Consider the following 21,271-nt stretch of genomic DNA (forward strand, 5'->3'; position numbering starts at 1 on the left):
TAACCATAACCACCCGACCCCCGCTTCACTTTTAATTCCGTGCAGCCGTCACGAAATGAATTACAATGAATTTGTGCTGCTGTGACAAATATGAGGCGCTTTTCATCACAATATCACGAACCAATAGATTAATGTATATTTCGTGCTGCTGAATCACGACATGCCATGAGACCAGGTTGTGACAGAACAGCGCGCATGCTGGAGATCCTGAACCCTCGCACTGTGCATAAACACGGTGACAATTTCAGATGAAATATTCACCGTGCGTACAGCTGCTGAGTGTCTTGCGCCGTCCTGTCCTCACCATGGGTTTGTCAAAGTGCGCAGTTGAACAAAAAATGACTGTCACGTGGTGATGTGATCCCCAAAGTGAGACTTAAGGACATTTAAACAGGTGCTCTTTGCTGTGAACTTCTGTTAAGTGTGCACGATATTATATTGTCATGTAGACGAGGATGATTCGGGCTGCTGATGGAACAATCACGGGGATTTTTGCTGCGCTGACAGTTCTTGCGCTGATCCCCAGATTTACACACAAATCTAACCAGCTTTTATACACAAGGTGTGTGGATCTAATTCAAAAGTCTCTCTCGCTCTCTTTTTCTCTTTGATTGACTGACTGACTTGGCAAAATGAAATAATATGAAATAACAATGACAACATACATACATATACTTCCCGAGGATGGCACAAAAAGCCCAGACTAATTTCCATATGGCAACACAGAAAAACAAACAACAAAGACAAAAACAAAAAACAAACAACAAAAAAAAACAAAACAGAAATACTTAAAAATGGCTGCAAAGCCATCTATATATACACAAATTAATTATACAAAATCATTATGACTTCTCTCTCTTTATCTCTGTGGATTGTGGATTGTATGTAGTAACACACCTGGTGCTGTAACACCTGAACACATATTGTTGCTGGTGACAGTATGTGCCGCGATGTGGCCATGAATGTCAGCATATATTGTTGTGGTGACAATATCTGCACTGCAACAGTATGTGCTGTAATAAGGTGATTGACTGGAATCTGCCATCCCTTCAGGACCTGTACACCTCCAGGCCCTGTTTTTTATTAGGTCCTTTTGCAAACTATCATCATTATTTATGTGATATTTGCCCGAACGATGTTTCAAAGTGTAATTTGTGTGTTGTTCGTTTTAACAAAAAATGTTATGGTCATTATTTAAGACTTCTAAAGGGAGGATGTTAACATTGAATAGATGTTTAAAAATGGTTATGGTGAAAATAGGTTGAAAATTGGTCAAAATGTGAATGTGTATTCAACATCTATAGACGTTGAACAAAACTTTCACTTTTAAACTAGTTTTCAACATGGGTTTTATTGCTAGCTTTTAAATAATGAATGTGGACGTGCCTTGCTCGCTAAGCTTCAAAATTATAATTTACTCATTGCACAGGTTGAAAAACACCACTATTTATAATTATAGTTATAATGGTCTACTTAAATGCCTACAAATAGACATTGAAAAAACTTTGACTTTTGAACCATTTTTGAGCATCTTTTCAATGGTGACCATGGCACAGATATTTTTAAAGTGTCTTTTCAACATAAAAATGATAACTGCAAACAATGGTGACATGTCCACACAGGCCAGCAGAAAGAATTTTGTATGACTTTAGCAGTGACAGCAAAAGGGAGTGAGGGGTATGGTGAGGAAAGGACGCACAGAATGGGGTCCATGAGTGAGAGAGTGATCATGCACAGAAATGTACTAAAACCGAGGGCGGGGAGGGGAATCCCTGTTATTTTTTAAAATTGTTTCAGCTGTTGAATGTCAAAAAAACACTGTCCCACATCCACACAATCACGCAGGAAGGATGTTTTGTTTTAGCAGAACCACAATTCTTCCTTCTATCTCTGTCTCTCTCTCATCCAAAGCTGCTCAATACGGGGCCCACAGACCATATTTAGTCCTTGCTCACTTCGGCCCTCTGAGGCAATTGAGAAATTCTCTGTAAATTCCTAAATCAGTGTTAAGAAGATTAAATAGTAGTGTCTCAATTATGTAAAATTTTCTTTTTTAAATTTTCTTCAAAATACATGAGGTCCCTTCAGCTGCTCCCTTGTTTTCACTTGGGGTTTGCACAGCAGACCCAAGGTGGAGCTACATGTTGATTCTGGCACAAGTTTTACATCAGATGACCTTCCTGACACAATTCCACATAACATGGAGAAATGTGACAGGAGTGGGGTTTGAACCGGGAACCTTCTACACTAACCACTTGGCCGCTACCCCTGCCTACATTTTGTCTCATATATATGTATGTAATTCAGAGTATCAGTATCAAGATTTAGTTTCAGCCCTTGACCCTTAATCCTGGTTAATTAATGGCCCTTCAAATGATGAATTTAGGGACTTCTGCTGTCAATATATATGATTTTGATGCTAGTTTAGCATGACATGGGTTTGTGTGTCAGTTTCTTTTGTTTCTAAATCATAGTTGCTTGTAATAAAATACAACCCCAATTCCAATGAAGTTGGGACATTGTGTAAAACGTAAATAAAAACAGAATACAATGATTTGCAAATCCTCTTCAACCTATATTGAATACATCACAAAGTCAAGATATTTAATGTTCATACTGATAAACTTTGTTTTTTTATGCAAATATTTGCTCATTTTGAAATGTATGCCTGTAACACATTTCAAAAAAGTTGGGACGGGGCAACAAAAGACTTGGAAAGTTGATGAATGCTCATAGAACACCTAATTGGAAACAGGTAAGTGTCATGATTGGGTGTAAAAGGAGCATCCCCAAAAGGCTCAGCAGGTCACAAGCAAAGACGGGGCAAGGATCACCACTTTGTGAACAACTGTGTGAAAAAAATAGTCTAACAGTTTAAGAGCAATGTTTCGCAACGTTCAATTGCAAGGAATTTAGGGATTCCATCATCTACAGTCAATAATATAATCAGAAGATTCAGAGAATCTGGAGAACTTTCTACACGTAAGGGGCAAGGCCGAAAATCAACATTGAATGCCCATGACCTTCAATCCGTTAGGCAGCACTGCATTAAAAACCGACATCATTGTGTAAAGGATCTTACCACGTGGGCTCAGGAACACTTCAGAAAACCGTTGTCAGTTAACACAGTTCATCGCTACATCTACAAGTGCAAGTTAAAACTCTACCATGCAAAGCAAAAGCCATACATCAACAACATCCAGAAACACTGCGGCCTTCTCTGGGCCTGAGCTCATTTGAAATGGACAGACACAGAGTGGAAAAGTGTGCTATGGTCTGATGAGTCCACATTTCAAATTGTTTTTGCAAATCATGGATGTCATGTCCTTTGGACAAAAGAGGAAAAGGACCATCCAGATTGTTACCAGTGCAAAGTTCAAAAGCCAGCATGTGTGATGGTATGGGGTGTGTTCGTGCCCATGGCATGAGCAACTTACACATCTGTGATGGCACCATCAATGCTGTAAGGTGCATCCAGGTTTTGGAACAACACATGCTGCCATCCAAGCAAGAATTCCACCTACTTGTACAAAGCTCCAACAATTGGTGTCCTCAGTTCCCAAATGCTTATTGACTGTTGTTAGAAGGAAAGGTGATGTAACACAGTGGTAAACATACCACTGTCCCAGCTTTTTTTGAAATGTGTTGCAGGCATCCATTTCAAAATGAGCAAATATTTGCACAAAAACAATAAAGTTTATCAGTTTGAACATTAAAGATCTTGTCTTTGTGATGTATTCAATTTAATATAGGTTGAAGAGGAATTGCAATTCATTGTATTCTGTTTTTATTTGCATTTTACACATTGTCCCAACTTCATTGGAATTGGGGTTGTTAAAAAAACATAGACAGCACCCTCACTTATGAAAGCAAAAGTGGTGGAAATAATCAGAAGAGAAGGATTCACAGATCTGGCAGATGCAAATTCAGTTGTGACATTTTGTAGTTGTTCCGATTCAGACGGTGCAGATCCTTAAACTCTGACTGGTCTTTTGTGTGCATACTCAAATGCTACCCCAATACGCCACTTTTAAAACCTCACAGGTCTTATACCAAGTGGTTATAAGTTTATTTACTCCTTTGTGTACTCACAGTGCATTCTGATGCTTACACTCACACACCATATCTGTTGGCACAAATTTTTTTACCCACATCTCAAGAATGAATAATATAAGTAAATGTATGGAAGCCAGGACTCACGACCCAAACTCTGATGTCTGAGTCACCTCAGATGTCTGAAGCTGTGTGTCACTTGTTAGTGTCTGAATATACAGTGTTAGCGTGTTTTGGTGGCTTTTGAGCAGTTTTTGGACTGGAAACCATCAGCTGTATCTACCAACACTAATAATGCTAATGCGTTGGTAACAGAACATGGACAAGATTGTGAGACATGAATATAAATGATGCATGTCCCTTTCAATAATTCCACTGTAAAAGTGATTTGGTGCTTTATTTAATTTGTTTTGTTCCATAAGAAGTTGTAGTTTTGTATAAATTAAAATTACAATGTTAAAAATTAAATTCCAGTGGTGTTTGGAAGCAAAGGATGTGTGCATGTGTGTCAGAATTGAGGGTGGATGGGATGGGGGCATGAAAATATTCGCATCTACAAAGAAGGGCCCTGCAGAAAAGTTTGGGAAGCACTGAGTTAATCCATTACTGCGTCAGTAATCCTTTTACTTGCTTTTTTGATATGACAGCACGGTGTGCCTGTTGCAGTCCGGTGCCAGGAACACAGTAAAATCACCAGTGTAAAACTAACAATGACGGTGTTAATTTAATACTGGTGATGTCACTGTGCACCACTCTGATTTGTTTGACATCATGTTCAGATGACAAAACACCTGTGAGTAAGAAACACAAAACCCAACCCTTTTGCACACAGTGCCTTGTGGTGTGCCAGTATTTCCTGCTGCATAAATACCATTATTATCACTTTACCGGGGCGTTGCTGGGCCAGTATCGTAGATTTTGTTGGGAAAGTGTAGTGACACGGACCCACAACAGGGGGCGCAAATGAACGGTCAATAGATGAGCCAAAATATAACAATTTAATGTTGTGAATGTGCACAACGAACATACAGACAATCACAGAATATCATAACAGTCAATACACAGAGGTGACGTGTGGGCAGGCTCGAGGATAGAAGACGTCTGTCCTGAGAAGAGCCGGAACCACACGATTTCCGCCACCACAGAACCTGGTGAATACTGGAGCCGCCAAGTCCCGAATTCCCAGGTGATCACCGTCCCCGACTGTCGGATCTGGTACTGCTGGCGAAGAACAAAGACAGTCAAGTGTGGGTGTGTGTACACCCAGTAACAACAACGGTGGGAATGCCACCTCCACCTCTCACTCAACACGTTGCAGTGGTCTCAGAGGAAAAGGAGCGCCGTCATGCACAGCCTCCACCAAAACGACCGGAACTCCTGCAAACACTCACAATAAACAGATTCTCAATATTACCACAAAGGCTGAGGATATTACCTCCTATGAAGTATGATATCTCGGCAACGAGGTGGAGATGACGTCTGGTCTTTATGGATTGAGATGATGACAGCTGTCAAGAGGTAATGAGCGACAGCTGTCACCCCCGGCTGTGTCCATGGCGGCAGCGCCCTCTCGTGCCTGAAGCCCGCACTTCAGGCAGGGCGCCCTCTGGTGGTGGGCCAGCAGTACCTCCTCTTCTGGCGGCCCACACAACAGATTTACATTGACGGTATCTGGCTATACCCACCTGCTGTGCGTAAACAAACGACGTCATAGCGCGCAGCCAAAGAACTGTCCGCAGAGGGGGAAAAAAAAAAACTGTCCGCAGAGGAAAAGATGAAAAGGCGAGAAGTGTGTTTTGGTCCCAATATGGATATTCCGGATGATTTTTCTCATGGATAGCACGACAATGAACAGCAGCTAAAGCAGCCAGCGTGATGAGGAAGAGCAGCACAAGCCAGACAGCACGAGACATGACAAAAGTGAGCCAACTTTTATGTACGCGTTACGTGTTGTGTATCTCAGTAAAAAGTGATAATAATGCAAATAACATGCTGTTGTCGTGCAGTATGCATTTTTCTGAGTCCCTCCGTCCATCCCCAGTCGCCCAAAATGACAGCTATTCGCCCTCGTCTAACTCGGGCGAATAGCTGTCATTTTGGGCGACTGGGAATGGACGTCGAGCCTCTTGAAAATGCATACCGCCCTCCAAAAGCATGTTATTGTATTATTATTACATGATATGGGATTTTGCCAACTTCTGATTAGTCTGTTTGCCACATACTGAGCTGTACCACATGCCGAGTTGACCACTGGTGGAGCAGAGTAGGCGCACATGCAAAGTGAGTACACCTCACGTGCAGCGTAGCGCTAGCTAATCGAGCGACGCCTTCTGTTGATAACGACCAATCAGATAACATGATACAACGCCTACTTTGGCTATCAGTTTGTTGACAAGATGGCAGAAGACAAGTTTGTGTCTGTTAGTGATGCTGACTTAAAACAAATTTTACACAAAAAAGTTGCAAAGAACACCCGCAGAAATACACAGTCAGCAGCCAACCTGCTTTGCAAGTACGTCACTGGAAAGGGACATGCGCCCAACTTTGAAACTTATGACAGACGGATGTTTCATGGAGTACTTGGCCGATTTTTCACGGAACCTAGGCAGGCGAATGGCAAACTTTATAAGAAAACAAGCCTGATGATTCTTCGTCACGGACTTAGCAGGCATCTCCAGTTGATGGGATGTCAGTTGGTGCAGTATGACAGTAATAATAAAGAGGTGAAACTTGAGATTGATTTTTCAGTTTTAGTATGTTTGACAAACTCCCAATTTTCTTGTTTACCATATAATAAACCAGTTATAGACTTTTTATTTCAGTGTACCTGTCTATAATTATATAATGTGCACTGGGACATGGCCAGTCTGTTTTTTATGTGTTGCTATATAGGCCCTTGTAAATTTATTTACTGAGATTAAAATAAAAGCATGCAACGTTTCATTTTTGTTGGAATGGGACTATTTTACAAACTTCCAATTATCTGTCGACCAGTTTATCACAAATAAAGAAATGTAAAAGAAATGAAAAACTTTAGTATTATCTCTTTTCCAAGTTCCCAAGAAAATTAAATATGGTTTTAATTTCAAATGAAACTACAGAATTAGAATTGAAACAGTACAACAGTGATCAATTTTTACAATTTGCATTTGATTGGCAAAGCTAATTTGGCTTTTTTTATACTTCTCAATATAAAATACCATACCATATCATACCATATCAACTTTATTTATAAAGCACTTTAACACAACCACCGCTGACACAAAGTGCTGTACATTAAAACATACATTAAAGCATACATTTAAATAAAGGCGTTTAGGAGGATTTGCGCATGAAATGAGGAGACAAACGCTGAGCTTCCGCAGCTTCCGGATATAACAGGGAACAGAAGCGAAGGCGACCGCGGAGGCGCCCCCATGAGGGGCACAGCGGCCGTGATGCACTCGTTCCATCTGTGCCCACTCTGTCTGCATGCGCGACATACCATTTGCGACCATGATGTGACCGTGCTGGGCACGCATCATATCTGTTTTGCACTCTGTCCCGGTCCGCCGCCAAGCCGCGCCAACCCGCTGGTTGCGGATATCAGCGGATGACAGGGGATATGCAGCGCGTTGGTTGTGTATGTCCTGCGTGTCTTCAGTATGTGTTCAGGCAGTGATGCGGATCTCATCCGCAGCAGGATTTTTGAGCGTCTCAAAAATCCTGCTGCGGACATGCATGCCTCTGTGGATGATCATGGACGTGTTCGGATGGCGGCCGACTCATACAGGAATGTTACACGGTTATTGCGGTTGTTTGGCGGATGTGGGCCCCTTTTGTGCACATTCCATCCACAAATCCTCCTAAACGCCAGTGGGACAGGGCCCTAAGCCTCGCTCGGGCTGAAAGCCAAGGAGAAAAAAATTGTTTTTAAATGAACTTTAAAAATGGGCAGTGAATGGGCATCTGTAAAATGCAAGGGCAAGCTGGTCTACAGTTTAGGAGCAGCAACAGAGAAAGCCCTGTCCCCTCTGAGCTTCCTTCTGGATCTTGGTACTTTCAGGAGCAGCTGGTCTGCTGACCTGAGACATCGACACAGTATAAGGGTGAAGAAGCTCAGAGAGGTAAGGCGAGGCAACACAGTGAAGAGATTTCAAAACAAACATAAGAATTTTAAAATGGACCATAAAATATACAGGCAGCCAATGAAGTGAGGCCAGAACAGAAGTTATGTGTTCTCTCTTTGGAGTTCCTGTCAGAAGCTGTGCAGCAGCATTTTGAACCAATTGCAGATGTGAAAGTAATGACTGACTGACCCCCATGTTGACTGACTCAAACGTTGACAGGTTTTCTTGTACAGATTTATCATCATAAAACTAAAACTGCTGTAACTATATACATTTGCAGTTTTTATAAATGTTCTCCACCAGTCTCTGTGTGGTGGGGATGCAGTTAATTTCCCTTTAATCTATTCACATGACACAGAAACTGTCACATTGAATCACGGTGCATATTTGAAGTCATCATGCTGTATTTGCTGTGAAGCACTAAAGGCTGCTGGTTCATGCTTTTATCCAGATCCACACACTGTGCTGCGTGCTGCCGCTGAGGATTGCAGAGGGATGGATCAGCAAGGAGGTACAGGAGGCAGAACTGAAAGCCCCAGTCTAAGGGACAACACCAGCTCAGAGGAGCAAGAGGACAGCCCCATCACCGGCGGTCCTGTGCCGTGTAAATTGAGCCGTCTGGAGGTCAACGGAAATCCAGGAGCCCTGCAAGCCCAACATAATGGCACACTACTCAGACCACTAGAAGGTGGGGCGAGGACACACATAAGCACACACATACGTCTAGGCCATACTCTGTGCTATGTTGTCACTAACCTCTACTCATCCCAGATGAAGAGGCCATCCATCACGACCAATTGGAAATTAACTGTAACTGCTTATTTACAGTTTTTCTCAGTCACTTTGGTACATTTCTGGAATCATCCTCAACATCTGCAAGTGCATTTCTCAAAACAATTCGTACAAATAGCAAACACCATGGATTACCTACAAAAGCCAGTCTCTTGCTCAAAATCCATAGTTCCTCTGTCAAAAGTAAACATCTGTGTCAATGAACATGTCAGTGCTGTCAGAATGGCAGGTCCTTACTGATAACAGGTAACAGGTTACTTTATTTATACCCGTAAGTAGATTTGCTTGCAGCCAGCGAGGTAAACATCCAGTCTACATACAGGGAACCCACTGTTACAACACATATTTGACAAAAAATTATGTTACAAATAAAACACCATTAAAAATAATTAAAAACAACTGAATAAAAGTAAAGATAAAAGTGCTCAAGGTTCCAACAAGTCCAGGACATTTAAAAAGAACAGATCAATAAAAGGCAGTAAAAATTCATGTGCAATAGCTGCTACTGCTTATTCAGTTCAATGATAGCAGCAGGAACAAAGCTTTTTCTGGTTTGCTTGGTTCTACACCTTGGAACTAAACGGAGGGAAGAAGTTTAAAATCACTGTGCAAAGATGGGAGTAACCCTTTAGAACAGAAGAAGCAATCTGATGCAATTGCTTCTTGTACAGGGAAGCTGGATAGAAAGAAAGAAGACAGTCAACTTGCTTAGGGCCCCTTCACACATAGTACGAATGTGGACCAAGTGCGCACAAAGCAGGAAACGTATGCAATTTATGTAAAATCGGAGCTGCTTCTAACATCTCGTACATGTGTCGCTACAACTATTTGTGCACACCAGCGGCTGAAAGACAGGGTGTGCCCTGTGAGAGCCCATTCGATCCCTCTCGCGGCAGGTGTCAGCCAAATTCCAGGTGACACACATGGACATCTAACACAGTTCGCTTGACACGACAAAATGTGTGGCCAGTCACACTGTTGGGACAAAAACAGTCAGCAGTCAATCACTTTCGAGCTCGCAGTGAAATTTGTCGAAGTGCCCCCACGAGTGTGGCTTTGCAAAACAGCAACACACATGTGAGGTGTCAGAGTGTCAGCGCCCCCCGCACACACATGTGCCGTGCATGTGAATCATGCATGTGTTGCGCTTCCCCCCCATCAGTAAATATGTGGGGGGAAGCGCACTTGCATGAGCTGCTGATATATGTATGTACAGATGGTGTGTTGGTGAGTGCGCTGAACTTACAGGGGGTGTGCCTGCCTACAGCAGCTGCTGTTGGAGCTGTGGTTCTGGATGTTACGGCTGGGAAACACGTACCATGTTTGGATGGAAATGAACTTTGACCTGTCCACTGTGACACGCTTGTGTCTGCTTGCTGTCTTCCTGCGGACATACATAAAAACATATATCGCTGTTGCGACGGGGTGCAGCAAGCACGCACATGGCGTGCACATTGACAGGCTATCCCAGATGACAATGGAACGTCAGATGGGACACACAGCAGGCGATCTCAGTGTCACATCACCCATGTGAGCTCTGTTCCACATGACGTGGTGTCTGTACTGCGGCACACCATCAATAAGACACGCGTGTCGGACCAGACACGTGCGCGGGGCCGGCTGGACACACCGGACCAGTAGATGTGTACATGATAACAGTGCACTGCTCCATTCATGTCATTTCATGACTGTACATCTGTGACCATGGGTCATCTACAGAAGAACAGACGGTTCATACTTGATAAGAGGGATTCAGTGAAATGCAGTGTTTTTTATGGTGTGTGGTTTTATTTTTTTAAATACATCCATCTCTTTGTTGATTTCAGGCATTGTCCTGCACCATTTACAGGCCAGTGATGATAGTGCAGAGGTAAGGTTTTGGTGCAGAGGTAAGGTTTTGGGCTTTCAATCAGTAAAGTGCAGGTTTGAATCCTCTGGGTGGCATGTATTTTTTTGTTTGTTTGTTTTGTTTTCCACAGCAGTGGCACAATGTGGTTCTACAGGTGCCAGCTGGTTTTTGATTTATTTATTTATTCCACAGCAGCTGCGCGGGACTAGAAGGAGAGAGCATATCTCACCCATATTGGCCTCTCTTCATTGGCTTCCTGTTAATTCTAGAATACAATTTAAAATTCTTCTTCTTACTTATAAGGTTTTGAATAATCAGGTCCCATCTTATCTTAGGGACCTCATAGTACCATATCACCCCAATAGAGCGCTTCGCTCTCAGACTGCAGGCTTACTTGTAGTTCCTAGGGTTTGTAAGAGTAGAATGGGAGGCAGAGCCTTCAGCTTTCAGGCTCCTCTCCTGTGGAACCAGCTCCCAATTCAGATGAGGGAGACAGACACCCTCTCTACTTTTAAGATTAGGCTTAAAACTTTCCTTTTTGCTAAAGCTTATAGTTAGGGCTGGATCAGGTGACCCTGAACCATCCCTTAGTTATGCTGCTATAGACTTAGACTGCTGGGGGGTTCCCATGATGCACTGAGTGTTTCTTTCTCTTTTTGCTCTGTATGCACCACTCTGCATTTAATCATTAGTGATTGATCTCTGCTCCCCTCCACAGCATGTCTTTTTCCTGGTTCTCTCCCTCAGCCCCAACCAGTCCCAGCAGAAGACTGCCCCTCCCTGAGCCTGGTTCTGCTGGAGGTTTCTTCCTGTTAAAAGGGAGTTTTTCCTTCCCACTGTCGCCAAGTGCTTGCTCACAGGGGGGTCGTTTTGACCATTGGGGTTTTTACGTAATTATTGTATGGCCTTGCCTTACAATATAAAGCGCCTTGGGGCAACTGTTTGTTGTGATTTGGCGCTATATAAATAAAATTGATTGAATTGATTGATTTCCCCCACCCTTTTTCAAAACAGTTAACACAGATGTCACTCAAGCAGTCAAAACTCCATTGTTTTAGCTATGGTATCCTAACAGAAACCACATGTTTCCAGCTATTAGAAACTATATGATAAGTATGCAGTCACTGAAGCACCTGTCTGACACTTCTTCACACAAATCTTCAATTTGCAATCAGTCTGTAGTAGGCCTTAAAAGGTGCCATGCCTGTGTTGTTCTTTGCAAGCATGGATCAAGGAGGTCTAAGGCAGATGAGAGTGAGAGTGAGAGTGAGAGTAAGAGGTAGAGGAGTCCAAGGAAGAGGAATCTGTGTGCGAGGTGGAGGTATCGGTTGAAGGGCTCAAGTTACTGATGAAATTTGGGCAACTATAACTGATCATGTTATAAATCATGGCCTTTCACTTAGGGCCCTGTCCTACTGGCGTTTAGGAGGATTTGCGGATGGAATGCGCACAAAAGTGGCCCACATCCGCCCAAACACCGCAATAACGGTGTAACATTCCTGTATGAGTCGGCTGCCATCCGAACACGTCCATGAGATCCGCATCACTGCCTGAACACATACTGAAGACATACGCAGGACATACACAACCAACGCGCCGCATATCCCCTGTCATCCGCTGATATCCGCAACTGAGGGGTTGGCGCGGCTTGGTGGCGGACCGGGACAGCGTGCAAAACAGATATGACGTGTGCCCAGCAAGGCCACATCACGGTCGCAATGGTATGTCGCGCATGCAGACAGAGTGGGCACGGATGGAGCGAGTGCATCACGGCTGCTGTGCCCCTCATGGGGGTGCCTCCGCGGTTGCCTTCGCTTCTGTTCCCTGTTATATCCACTTTTCTTCCTCATGTATTCGCTGATCCACCCCGGGACATTTGTCATTTCTGCCCACCTTTGTTGCGGACGCTCAGCTTTTGTCTCCTCATTTCATGCGCAAATCCTCCTAAACGCCAGTGGGACAGGGCCCTTAGAGAGGCTGAACAAAGAGTCCAACCCGTTGTAAACAGAAACACTTTGCCTCAATTGTCAGAGTTTTCGACAGGAGAACTGATAATGTTGTTATAGGCCTACAATTTATACAGAAATATCTGCAGTACAGTAATATACAGTACTTCATGTAATTTCTTCCACATTCCCATTTCATGTATTTTTATAGAATCGAAAGGTTTGCAGTCACTGGTGGTAGAAGAAGAATTTTTAATGCTGAGCAGGAGGCAGCCGTTGTCAACATGGTTGTGGCAAATAATGCCATTAGGCTGTGAGAAATCAGGGCTGCAGTAATTGCAGATCAGGGAGTATTTACAAATATAAATACTGTGAGCGAGACCACCATAGACCGCATCCTCAGGAGGAACCATATGGCAATGAAACAGCTCTACAGAGTTCCTTTTCAAAGGAACTCTGATGCTGTGAAGGAGGCCAGATGCCAATATATCACTGGGCATAGGGCCACTATTGCAGGTCCAGGGCAGAGGGGCGCCAACATAAACTATGTGTCTGCCATCTCCAATGATGGCATCCTGTGCCATATCCCCACCATTGGGCCCTACAACACCGAGCGCCTCATAGCATTCCTTAATGCTCTTCATGACATGCTGATCCCACCTCAGGAGAGAGGGCTGTTGAGGCCTGGCTTGCCACTGTTCGTTATCATATGGGACAATGTGGCATTCCACCACTCTCGTATTGTAAATGAGTGGTTTGCAGTCCACCCTCGCATGATGGTGCAATTCCTTCCACCGTATTCCCCTTTTTTGAATCCAACAGAGGAATTCTTTAGTGCTTGGATATGGAAGGTTTATGATCATCACCCCTATGATCGGATGCCCTTGCTCAATGCAATGAGTGCTGCAGCCCAAGATATTGATGCAGAGGCATGCCAAGGCTGGATCAGGCATGCCAGAAGGTTTTTCCCTCGCTGTATTGCCAGAGAGAACATTGAATGTGATGTGGATGAGGCCATGTGGCCCATTCATCAAGACAGAAGAGACTGAGTAATCAATCGTACTGTACTCTTACTGTACTCTATACTCCTATAGTATAGGCCTACTAAAGATTTTTGTTCTTTACTGTAAAAGATTGCTTTTTTTATTTTCCTAATTTCTTATAGGCCTACAGTAATGGATTGTACGTATTTTGATCTGCATACTTTCTGTAGGAATATTTCAGTTGTCAGCCACAAAAAAGCCTGAAAAAAGAATGTAACTGAATCAATAAAATTTGCATCAAATCACATCAGATTCTGGATCCATTTTTTGCAAGAAGGCAGCAAACAGCACTGGCATGTAACAGTTATGGGCTACAATGTCAACCAATGATGCACTGATTCACACTGAGTGCTGTATTTTGTATTTTGTTGTCCATGTCTGTTATGATTGATGTAAGTGCTCATACACCTGTGGGGCAAGTTGTGCTGTTTGAAGGCAAAATTTGCTTTTGCTCCTTATTTTAAAGTTTGGCACAGTTAGAGCCTTTGCAAACAAAATGTGTCATTTTGACCATTGGGGGCACTGTTTAGGCCTCTGTGTTAACTTGTTTTGAAAATGTGGATTTTGAGTTGACTTTTGCGTTCAAAGCAATCAATAAAAACTGTATTTCTCATATCAAGCATTGAAGCAAAAACTGCTGTCTTGCACACCTCTTTGGTGACATAACAATATTACAGCTCTTTGTTCACATTTCGTGAACCTTATTTAAAAACTGTGCTTTGAAGCTGCTTTGTGCGTGATTAGTGGCAATCAAACTCGTGAGCAACTTTGCGTAATTCATCAATACGGAAACATGCAGACTGCAGTAAAACATGATGTGATGTTTTTGTTGTTGCTGTTGTTGTTATTGACCAGTGTAATGTAGGAAACAGCAGAGAACTGTACATAATCATTTGTATGGATGTACTAAAGCATTTGCAACTTGTTCAAAGAAATGAGAAATGCCTTTTTGATGTGCACAATTGACATAATGAAGTGAAGATTGAACGGGCAGTTTTGAGAATTTCAATTTTGGTCTGAGAAATGTACCAAAGTGACTGAGAAAAACTGTAATATTATTATGACCAGTCCAAGGGCACAATAATTATGGTGTTTAATGTGCATCTTGATATTCCACAGCAACCAGGTGGATGAATTATCTTTGCAAACATGAAGCGAAAATACAACCCCAACTCCAATGAGTTGGGACGTTGTGTGAAATGTAATAAAAACAGAATACAATGACTTGCAAATCTCTTCAACCTATATTCCACTGAATATAGGATATAGGAATATATACAAAGACAAGATATTTAATGTTCAAACTGATAGCCTTTACTGGTTTGTGCAATATTTGCTCATTTTGAAATGGATGCCTGCAACATGTTTCAAAAAAGCTGGGACAGTGGTATGTTTACCACTGTGTTACATCACCTTTCCTTCTAACAACACTCAATAAGCGTTTGGGAAATGAGGACACTAATTCTGAGTGTCATGATTGGGTATAAAAGGAGCATCCCCAAAAGGCTCAGCCTTTCATAAGCAAAGATGGGGTGAAGATCACCACTTTCTGATCAACTGTGTGAAAAAATAGTCCAACAGTTTAAGAACAATGTTTCTCAACGTTCAATTGCAAGGAATTTAGAGATTCCGTCATCTTCCAACACTTCATAAAACCATTGTCAGTTTGTCGCTACATCTACAAGTGCAAGTTTAAATTCTACATGCAAAGCAGAAGCCACACATCAACAACATCCAGAAACTGCCTTCTCTGGTCCCGAGCTCATTTGAAATGGACAGACACAAGTGGAAAAGTGTGCTGTGGTCTGATGAGTCCATACTTCAAATTGTTTTGGAAATCATGGACATCGTGCCCTCCTGACAAATGAGGAAAAGACCATCCATATTGTTACCAGTGCAAAGTTCAAAAGCCAGCATGTGTGATGGTATGGGGGTGTGTTAGTGCCCATGGCATGGGCAACTTACACATCTGTGATGGCACCATCAATGCTGAAAGGTACATCCAGGTTTGGAGCAACACATGCTGCCATCCAAGCAATGTCTTTTAAGGGACATCCCTGCTAATTTCAGCAAGACAATGCCAAGCAACATTCTGTAACGTGTTACAACAGCGTGGCTTCATAGTAAAAGAGTGCCGGGTAATAGACTGACCTGCCTGCAGTCCAGACCTGTTGCCCATTGAAAATGTGTGGGCACATTATGAAGTGTAAAATATGACAACGGAGACCCCGGACTGTTGAACAACTGAAGTCATACATCAAGCAAGAATGGGAAAGAATTCCACCTACAAAGCTTCAACAATTAGTGTCCTCAGTTCCCAAACGCTTATTGAGTGCTGTTTGAAAGAAAGGTGATGTAACACAGTGGTAACACACCACTGTCCCAGCTTTTTGAAACGTGTTGCAGGCATACCATTTCAAAATTACCAAATATTTGCACAAAACAATCAAGTTTATCAGTTTGAACATTAAATATCTTGTATTTGTGGTGTATTCAATTTAATATAGGTTGAAGAGGATTTTCACAGGGGTGGTGGCCAAGTGGTTAATGCGCTTGGTTTCAGTTCAGAAGGTTCTGGGTTCAAATCCCACCCCTGCCACATTTCTCCATGTAATGTGGAGTTGGTCAGGAAGGGCATCCCGGCGTAAAACTTGTGCAATTCAACATGCAGACCCACCTTGGATTTGCTGTGGCAACCCCAAGTGCAAACAAGGGAGCAGCTGAAGGGACTTACTGAAGAGGTTTCCACATCATTGGATTCTGTTTTTATTTACATTTTACACAACGTCCAACTTCATTGGAATTGGGGTTGTAAAACCTTTTGAGTGTATAGAAGAAGGTCTGAGATCTTTAGTGTTGTTGCATGCTACAGTTTTTTCAGTTGCTAAAACACTAAACCCTATTGTCTGAACCAAATGCTCAGTTGCTTGAACCCACTGATTGAATCAATCACTCTACTGGCAAAACCACAAGCACTTTCACTATTTAGACACAACTTGCCAACAGATTTTCATTGTGATGCACGTGTGTTGCATAATGGTGAACACAGGTGGCAAAACTCAAGCACAGTTAAGGCACTGGTGTCACCAGTTGAACACTACAACTCACACTACAACTTGTTGCCAATGTTGTGAGGGAACAATATAAGCCAGTTCAGAGAGCACTGGTTTGTGAGGCACAACAATGGATAGAAATCTGAGGAGGAGTTCGTATGAGAGGTGGTCGAGGTGATCAAAGTAGTCAGAACAGTAATATCTGATGAAATCAGAGCTACTGTGATTGACCATGTTCTTGTCTGCGGTATGATCATGAGGGAGGCCGGACAAAGGGTCCAAGCAAACATCAGTAGATTTACTATGTCCACCAGAATCCGAAGATTTAGATAAAGAATACATTACTTTACATTACATATAGTATGCTAATATTGACAGGAATTACTCTGACTATACTATATGCTGTACCACAGTATACTGTAAGTCAATAGATGTTCAGTACATCACTGTGCCAGTGTACTGTAGTATTGTAATGGAGGGTTAGTCTAACTGTTCGAAGGCCTAGTATTCCATGTATATTTTTGTACTTTAGTTTTACGTAGGCTTACTGAATACAAGTGCTAAATGCACATGATTTCTGTTTGTTTTTGTACTGTACAAGTGCTACATGTAAATACACAGGATTTCTGTTATTTGTACTTGTTTTTACTATGTACAAGTACTAAATGCAGAGGGTTTTTGTGTTGTTTTGCAACATGCATTTAGCCTACAGTGAACAATAAACATTTCTTTCTTCAGCTTCATGTCCTGAGCATTGTCGTCTCTATTTTCTATGTAGTGTTTAGAGACTGCTCAGTAGGGTTTTTTATTTTAATTGACTCGGGGCATGATTTGACAACATAGTTCAGTTTTGAGCACAGATTGAACTGTTTTGAGGTGGAAGTTTGGTTTTGCAACAATGGGGTTTTGTGGATGTAGCTTGAAAATTGGGTTTTGTGTTCACAGTTTAGAGAAAAGGAGAGCAGCTTTCGAGAAATGTGTCTTAGCAATTGAGAAAAACTGTGTCATCTACATATTCATATATTGCATATTGGAGAACCAGGGAACATCCTATGTTGGACTATGGTGCCATTTTTTCAATCTGAAAAACACATACAACAGCTTGGGACTCCCCCAAGCTAGCGGCGGCGCAATGGCATATTGCTGCGGCTACCACACCCACATCGCCTCAATTTGGAAAACAGACTGTTTCAAGTATAGTGCACATAAACAATGTCAAATGTATTGTGTCTTTAATTCTGATGTCTGCCATTATTACGGTGAACAAGTAATAATTGTGGATTAATTGCTGTTTGTCTGTGGCAATTTGAGTGTGGATGTAATCTCGTTGTTGCACTCGTAATGACAAAGGCAATAAATCTCATCCATCCATCCATCCATCCATCCATTTTTATGATAATACAATTCTTTTATATTAAATTAGCAATCATTAGTACATGGTGTGAAACTTGCAAATCTGTACACATGAGGTCTATGAAGACCCTGCAAGGACTTCATGTTTTTTTTTTTTTTTTTAACATTATTTTGTTTTGTGTGGGGTTTTGGGTTTTTTGTTTTGTTTTGTTTTGGTTTTTTTTTAGGCAATTCTTGCAGATACCCATAATGAAATCAGATGGGGTAACTTTGCAACTATTTTGAAAAAAAGATGTTTGAGTATCTGACTGATAAACCACGTTTCATTTTGAAAGACTTTTGAGGATATTTTTCTCTTTTTGAACATGACTTATCAGCACAAACATTCAACACCTACCCCCACTCACTGCCATTGCTGTGATGCAAACATCCTGAATTAAAACTGCTCTGACAGTGCTGTAGTTATCATAAATCGGCACAAAGCTCAACATTTTACCATGGAGTCTGATCGGATACCATTATATCATGGGGCATATCTGGGCTTGTTCAAACATGCCGGCAGTTTCAGGCAGGGGCGTGCTGGGAACATTTTTCAGCCCGGGAGTTTCATATCCAACCAGCCCACAAACTGCCAGCACACAGGGATAATAAGAGTTCTGCTGTGGCATTTAAATCCAGCATTTATGTGCTGACTGACTGTGAAAATTGGGTGGCTTATAATAGAAAGTAAAAGTTAGTTAGTTAAAACAAGAACGGTATTGTTAACTCACCAGTGCACCACCTAAGGCTGGACTTACACTGTGCGATTTTTGGCCCTTTTTCAGCCGATTTTTCACTTGTGTGAGAATTTTTTGGATCGTGCCGAGTTTCAGCTTAATAGTGCGTCCTGCATCGTGCAGTCTGCATGGAGTAACGAGCTGCGTTTAACATCTCACGACCACCTCCCGATCGGGAATCATATGGTTGGATGAAAATCAAACCTGTTTGATATTTTGGTCGGTCGTCGTGACTCGTGAGGGTTCCGCGCTGTTGAAGCAGCGCTACAAGCGTCTACGTGCTGATTACCTTGCACACTGTGCATGAGCAAACACCGGAGAGAGCAGTGATCTCATGTAAAGTCTTGTCTTTTTTTTTTGAGATCCCTCGCAATAACCTAATATCATATTAAAGTTCATGCCAATCAGCGCGCACAGTGAGTGGAATCAGGGGGGGGAGACTGAACGATATGCACACACACACACACACACACACAGCAGACAACAGGATTTACGACAGATGAGCACAGCTGTAAGACTCCGTATGAAATATAGTTTATTTATACAACAGCGTAAGTAACAACACCTGTTATGAATGTTTATGTTTTCTTTTTTACTGTCTTCTCGTGAATCATGTTGCTGTCTGCTGTGTGTGCGCGCGCGTGCATATACATTCAGTCTCTCCCACCTGATTTCACTGTCTGTGCGCGCTGATAGGCATGAAATAATTTTTTAAAAAAAAGAAAAAACCCTTCTGTTACGTTTCACTTTTGGAAACACCAGTCCGACGTGTGGTTTTTGAACGTACAATGTGAGCAGTCAGATCGCATCAGAGCATCGGGCCGTACAGTGTGAGACCATGAATCATGCGCTCTGAACTTTTAAACCCTGCCATTTTGTCGCACAGTTTGAGCTGGAGCCAAGTACAACGATTGAAAAAATCGTAGTGTCTGCCCAGCTTAAGTCAGTGAAGTCTGTAAGTAGCTGGAAGAGGTGGTACTGGACTACAAATGTTGATACTGCTGACATCCGGGCATAATAGGCACGTAGCTATGCCCGGCCCTATTTACCATTTCTCTCTTCGCTCTGTCTTCTTGAAAAAATATCTGTGAGCTTTGCACACTTGGCAGCATCTTCTTCCAAAGCTTTTTCTCTTAATCTAGCTTTTTCAGTTCCACCTGGCTTTTTTTTGTCCATCTTTTCACTCACGGGTAGCGCAAGTCCCATCTGAGCGCACAGGGCTTGGTTGGACTGAACTAACTGTAATGAATGCATAGGGGTGTTAAACGTGTAATGGTATGTCCCTGCCTTAGGCTTTGGAAAAGATAGCGTTGCAAAAGAAGCAGTCTTCAGTTATTTTCTTGTGAATTTTCATGATTGTAAAACATTTATAACACTTAATGTCTTCTCTTTAAGATACAGCAGCCCAAGTGTCTTGCTGTTTAGCCTGTGGTCATATATGTATGCATATATTAACACCCCCTCACAACGGCCCCAGGTTGGACCTGCCCTCTGGGAAAACTCCCGACTCTCCTGATTACCCAGCACGTGGTAGGTTTCAGGTGAAGTAGGATGTGATTTGCAGGACAAGCATAGTATTATCATGCACAAGGACCATAAAATAAAACAAAGACAGACAAGCCTATCAAACTGCTTGTTACACCTTGTTGTTAATCACAGTCGTATTGGTCACTGGATGCCATTGCTGCTTACTGGTAGTTGTTTTACATTTTATTTTTCCTACACACACAGAAATAACTGACCAAATGTAACTCTGTCTGCAGTTTTGCCAAAACTGTGAGTTGCACTTGTTAGGGAGGTGGTGGCGTAAAGGTTGTAGCCAAGCTCCCAACTGGTACCTTCAACAGGAGTGCTGGGGAGGAGTGAGAGACACGTGCCATGGGCTCTTCTGGAAACAAGCTTCTGGCTTTTGTTAGCTACCCACATTAAATAAGAACCTCTACCTCTTGCAGCTACAGTCTATGCCATTTTGACATATTAGCAATGTGTCCAGGGTATCCTCTCACCCAGTGCATGCTAGGAAAGCCTTCAGCCCCCTACAACACTACCAAAATCAACACATAGGTGGTGGCATTCCTTTTTTCAAGAACATTTTTCTTTGTTACAGGTCTGATGATCCCAGTTTACTGTGTAGTGGAGCATGCAGACATGACTGTGGCCAGTGAGTGTGGGGGCGTGGTGACCATCATGCTGAGTTTGTGCTGGTTCGTAAGGACGTCCTCTTCACCCAGCTGGTGGAGACGGCACTGGTTGCCCTGGGATACTCACACAGATCAGCAGCCCAGGCACGTGGTAAG

At 42.5% G+C, this 21,271-nt stretch overlaps 1 protein-coding gene across 1 annotated transcript in view; it reads left to right on the forward strand.

Annotated features, from left to right (window-relative positions):
• Nucleotides 1-21,271, forward strand: part of LOC117513731 (DNA-binding protein SATB2-like) — a 163,995-nt gene that overhangs the window by 12,316 nt on the left and 130,408 nt on the right. The window contains exon 2 of the mRNA XM_034173970.1: nt 8,614-8,850. Within this exon, the coding sequence (XP_034029861.1) occupies nt 8,658-8,850 (193 nt within the window). The 5' untranslated portion in view covers nt 8,614-8,657. The remainder of the gene's footprint in view (nt 1-8,613; nt 8,851-21,271) is intronic.

This window comes from Thalassophryne amazonica, chromosome 1 (genome assembly GCF_902500255.1).
Source record: "Thalassophryne amazonica chromosome 1, fThaAma1.1, whole genome shotgun sequence".
Lineage (NCBI taxonomy): Eukaryota > Metazoa > Chordata > Actinopteri > Batrachoidiformes > Batrachoididae > Thalassophryne > Thalassophryne amazonica.